At 31.5% G+C, this 6,000-nt stretch overlaps 1 protein-coding gene across 16 annotated transcripts in view; it reads left to right on the top strand.

Moving 5' to 3' along the window:
- Positions 1 to 6,000, top strand: part of LOC106881143 (zinc finger protein rotund) — a 431,625-nt gene that overhangs the window by 408,817 nt on the left and 16,808 nt on the right. For 14 of the 16 annotated variants that reach the window (XM_052966235.1, XM_052966241.1, XM_052966233.1 and 11 more), the window contains one exon: positions 889 to 915. The exons of the other annotated variants lie outside the window; for them this stretch is intronic. In XM_052966235.1, coding sequence (XP_052822195.1) covers positions 889 to 915 — 27 coding nt within the window. The remainder of the gene's footprint in view (positions 1 to 888; positions 916 to 6,000) is intronic. 16 annotated transcript variants of the gene reach the window in all.

The following is a 6,000-nucleotide window of genomic DNA, read 5'->3' as shown; positions in this document are numbered from 1 at the left end:
ATATATATATATATATAGGCTGGTTAGTTGCTTGTCAGTAATCTATGATTTTGTCTCTGATAATCCATATAAGAATAACAGAGGCTTATATATTATTGACAACATATTGTTGTTGTGTTGTCCAGACCCATGGCACGCAGTTAGTTCCTAAAATGAGAGCCTCTACATGGCCACTTGATTTCCAAGAAATAGCAACAAAATCTCCTTGAAATTTCTCCTTGTCTTAAAAATGGATGAATAAACTGGATGAGTCTTGGATATAATATGACACAAAAGAAGCTGGGATGATCGTGGATGGAATACTAGTCAAGCAGATAATGTTTGACATATCAAAACTTTTCTATATTATTGATACTATTGTATAGAGAAATACTTTATTTTGAACAGAGAAACACTAGTGTCTTGTTACTTTTGTGCGGTCTGTGTTGCATGTTTAAATTTAGAGTACTGTGTGCTATATGATATGTGAAGATAGCTGTTGTTGTCTTTTACATATTATAGTATTTAATAATCACCCAATAATTTATGTTGGCAATTATGTTTAAATTGTTGTTGAATAAATAACTATGTTATTATAGTTATATGCAAAAAAATTGTGCGTATAGTATATATGCATATTTGTAGAACATGTGGAGTAAATCTGTGTTAAGAGTGCTGCCTGCAATATTCTGACCACTAGAATTGGTTAAATTATACCACAGTATGAATGAAATGTTTATGCATGTGTGTGTGAGTGTGTGTGTCTATGTGAATTACAATATATCTTGTTTCAAGGGAAATTTTCTGTCAGTATTCATGCATGCTATTAGTACATATTTCGTGCGAACCTAGTCTACTGATTGATACTACTCAATTTTATCTAAAGTTCCATTTCTGTTCCATCAACAGGTATGTCTAAAGATAATCATGTCACAGGTGAGCATATTTATTCTCACTTTGTGCTTGAAAAGATTTACCACCATCTCTCACTAGTCTTTTCTTTAAAGACTATAACAACAGCTTATGTTTCGTCATTCTTGTATGCAAATCAGAGATTATTGCAAATCAGAGATTAATCATTTCTTTATGCTGCTCCGTTATTGTTTGTTATTTTTTTTTTTCACTCACTTTTCTATTCTATGCTTTTTACCACATGACTTTTATCATGTAACTCATTACATGATGTTATCATTATCATGTATCTTCTTGTGTTACATCAATCTCTCTAATTATTACACATCTGTGTAAACACAAGTATAAAGAACTATATTCACTCTTTGGTAAACTTGTTTCTATTTCAAAATACCCCACACACCTTTTAAATACAGTTCCAATTTACCCCTTTACTCTAAATGTATGCCCCAAATATGTTCTTCCCATACAAAGCACTTATCCTACATTTTCCTGGTACATCTCTATTTTTGTCATAAAATGTCCACTTGAATATTGTTGGGTGGAGAGTTTGCATATAAATATAGATATGCTATAGGTATGTTGAGTGGAATACTTGTTTGATACACATATGGTTGGTGTAAACAAACTTTTGCTGTTAACTATGATATCTCCTAAATTCAAATTGTTTAGTAAAGTAAGTACTCTTCAGTAATAGATTATTTGAAGAATGCTATCCTATTATACTTATTTATAATAATGTAAAATATTTATTTTTCTTTCTAAAAAATCACTTGAACTTTCTTTTTCTTACATTTACTGGTCACAGAGGAATTAGTTATAAAATAATCTTTCAAACATATTTTACCATCATAGTCTTTATTTAATTCTTAATTTCTTTTTGTTTTTTTTTGTTGCTATTCATTTTCAATAGTGATGTTTGTTTTTTGTCTGTGGACAGATTTTCGATAATTCTGCCATGTTTCAAAATCAATTTTGCCCCTACCGTTTTAGTTACATGATTTCCATTATTGCTCTCTTCACTTCTAAAATCACACGGAAACGTTTGCATGTAAAAAAAAAACACAAGTTATTCAGCTTTCATAACTGCATACTACTAAATGGTTGAAGATAGCCAAAAACTAAAAAGAATAGTTAACAATGCACAATTTCTGTTATGTAAAACAATATATCAGCTGGCAAATGCTTTTCATAAATGTTTTTCTCATTAGTACAAGCTATATCAGTAATCCATATCTGCTTTCTTGATTTATCTTTTAAAATTTCATCTGGGGCATGGTGAGGACTTTGTGCATATGATATTAAAGCCAATTTTTAATTCCCAGTAGGAACCATTTGTCATAAATGCCCTTATGTTTTAATGTTTATTTAAGAAATCATCATCATCATAATAGTAATAATGATAATAATACTAATAATAATCATAGTAGAGTGCTAGATTAGATGTTGTATCTCTAGTTCACTGCTTCATTGTTGTGCTTTTAAATTTAGCCAATATCAATAATGATTATCACCAACCCAGGGATTGACAAATTAATGTCAGTGATGTACTCAAATAAATTCAACCAAAAGAAGTGATTTTTCACTTTGACACAAAACTTTATGCTTGTAGGGAAGTGGTAAAATCAATGACCAGGCCATAATGCATTTATTTCTGTTATTTATTTTATCGACTACACAGGCATGAACATCAAAAATTAATCCTGGTGATATTCAGAATCAAAGCTTAGAGGGTCAAAACTAAGTGTTGTAAAACATTTAATTCAATACTTTACAACTTCTGCTAGTCTTCTTGGTTTATAGTAGATGCTGTAATAATTGATGTTAGTACCAGACAAATACTTGAGGCATATTATATTCCCTAATCTTCCACACCCAATTGTCACTGACATAAAACTGATGTACCTCATACCAAACCCTACAAGGTATCTCTGAACATAGGCTCAAAAAACACTCTCCAGTTAAGTCATGTCAATATTGTCTTGTTAAACAGATGGTAGACAATATCACATCGGACATTAAGTAAGCAATATTGTGCCCAACCCACCCAAAATATGAATAGCATACACCTCAAACTCTGAAAGTTCTTTCTTTCTCTTTACAACCACTACTACAGTAGCCTTTACCCTTTGAAATTAACTAGTCTCATGCCATCTTCACTTTGACATGCCTCACTCACTTGTCCATCTTCTGATTATCACACATTGTGTCTCTCAATTTATGAACCTTTGCAAACCATTGCTCCTCTCCTTCAAGTGTGTGGCTTTGAGACAATGTTAGAAATCAGGGTGATGGAGTGACAAATTGCATGTTCTAAGTTCAAACATTGTCAGAGTTGATTTTGCTATCATCACACTGCATTTGATAAAATAGATACCAGTATGTAAAATAGATACTAGTATGTAGTAAAACAATTACATCCCTCTTGAAAATCTGTGGTTTGTATCAATATCAGAAATTATTGTTATAAATATATTTTGTCTTTTTGCTTGATTTGTATCATTTCAATTTTTCAAAGAAAAAAATTAATAAACACTCAGAATGGTAGCAGTGTTACAAGTATGATATCAACCATTTTTTTATCAACAAGTTTCTGTTTAAGGATAAAGAATTGTGGCAGAAGATTGAACTTCAATAGAACATTCTCATAAAGTGAGTGAGGAGGAGAGGGAGAGAGAAAGAAAAGGGGGAAACAAATAAAGATTTTCAGATATTTCTATTTATGGGTGGAAACAAAAGACCTCAATGACTATTTTTATAAATTGGAATGTTGAGTCCAGAGTAGGAGGTGGGGGTTAGTCTTTAAACTCATGTCTGGCTGTTGTGTCAGCAAGATCCTTCCACTCTAGTCATCTTCTTCTGGCATTTAAGCATCAGCAGGCCAGCTGTTAACATGCCATTAATGTAAACTGCAATAAACACAATGTCTTAACCTTAGACTACCACAACTCACTATATTTTCTTCCATTATGACCACCAACCATAAGATTGCCAACCCTGCAAGAATCTCTCACTCTCTCTCTTTCTCTTTCTCTCTCTCTCTCTCTCTCTCTCTCTCTTTTTCACACACACACACACATTCACACACAAACACATGCTGCTCACACACATGCACACACAAACACATGCTGCTCACCTCCAACAAAACAGCTGTAGGCCATTAGATGTAATTAAATTTGGAAATGACTCTTAGTTTACTTGGAATCCCCTGGGTGGTGAGTTGCTATTGACACCATAGAGGATGACTGAAAGCTCCCACAAAATAGTTCAAGGGAAGGGAGGGAAATGCCAGAAAGACTGAGAGATAAAAAAAAAATAGAGAATTTGAAATAAGTTGAGAGAGTTGAAGATGAGGGGAGGTGGGGGAGAAAATACAAAAAGGGAAGGTAAAATTATGATGGGAGGGACAACGAAAAAAGACAGGAAGTATTTACACTAAATTATAAAGAATAATGTATCAAAGCACACACAAACATACATATATTGTTAATTATATATATATATATATATATATGTAGGTTGTTATTGTATTTGACCAAAAGTAGCAAAGAAACCATTTTTAGGTATATTAATATATTGTTATCATTGTTTCTTTAGAAGTCTTTATCAATTCAGTGAACTTTATTTTTATCAGATTCACAAACTTAAAATTAACTGGCATAAATCAGTATATTATAACATTAAGATTGTATAGAGATGCTCTTGGAAGGTGTGTGTGTTTGTACATCATTTTAATTGTCCCAATAGTCTCACTGCTCACTCAAAATATTTCTTCTAAATGACATAATAAAATGTTATTGGAGAAATATATCTTCTCCTAACTTTTACATTTATTCTATACAGAAGGATATTTTTTTGCTATCACATATTAATTACATATTATTTAGTATTCTCTTTACCTACATTGAGGATATTACATTTTTTAACTGAACATTTTGGCATAGAGATTCAAATATTGTTTGTCATTAAAGTTGAAACATCCTACCAAATCAACTACATTAAATTTCGGTAGTTTCTATTCTAAATTTCTCTTCCACCCCCATTCACATGTGCTTGTTGATGTGTAGGATTATTCTGTATGTAGTTATTATTAAAACATACATTTTGAGCATGTTACCTCTCAGATGCCATTTTAATTTACCAAATGTTTATGTATATATTTTTTCTGTTTAGCCTTCCTCTGCCAAAATATTGACTCTTTTCATAGAGATGTTTCATTGTTCAGTCTCTTCTGTTGGATGCTGAGAATTTTACTGAATGGAATGAACCAAACTATAATTTGCATGCCATTAGATAGGATGTATTTCACATTAAGCAGTGTTTAAAAAATTTCAATAACCTATCCTTATATAACTATATGTAATATGCCCAACTTAGTATTAACCTATTTAGTGGACAAAACATTTAAAAATCATACTAGAAATTAACTTGAAAGCTTTCAAATAATTGCGCAATGAAGAAAAAAAGTATTTGTCAATGATTAATATTATTGGCTTTGGTGGGGGGGGGGGACAAGTGTGAGAGAGAGCTCTGAACATAAGGTTTGTCTAATTCTCACCTCATTCACAAAGGATAGCGTTTACTTTTCCTGAAGTATTGATGAAAAATATGATCAAATATACGTACAGCATCTCTTATTTATTATCTAAATTATATCTTCACAGATACCATTTTAAATCAATTTCTGTCTTTGATGTAATGTATTTTAAACACTTTGAAGGTTCACATCTGCAAAAGAAAGATAGATATGAAACAAATTGGGTGTACTTACTCTCAAAGCTAAAGCATACAACTGACTAGGTGATTATTTAGTAGGAAAAAACTTGGAATCACAAAGACTGGAATGTTTGTCATTTGATCAATATTAGAATTAAAACTAGCCATTATTCATTAGTTTCAGCACAGCACCATAAACCTCCAAATGATATTGAACACCATATCTTTTAGCTACTACTCTTGAAAGATATGAAGCCTTTATCATTCAGATTACTCTCACAAATTCATTGCTTATTTATTCACATTGTTTTGAATTAATCATGCATGATCTCATAGCTTTCAGATTTTAATAATGTAATTGTGTATTTTTCGAATGCTATTGTAGGATTGGTG

Source organism: Octopus bimaculoides, chromosome 3, assembly GCF_001194135.2.
Source record: "Octopus bimaculoides isolate UCB-OBI-ISO-001 chromosome 3, ASM119413v2, whole genome shotgun sequence".
NCBI lineage: Eukaryota > Metazoa > Mollusca > Cephalopoda > Octopoda > Octopodidae > Octopus > Octopus bimaculoides.
Note: the sequence above shows the minus strand (reverse complement) of the source record. Positions and strands in the feature narration are given on the sequence as shown.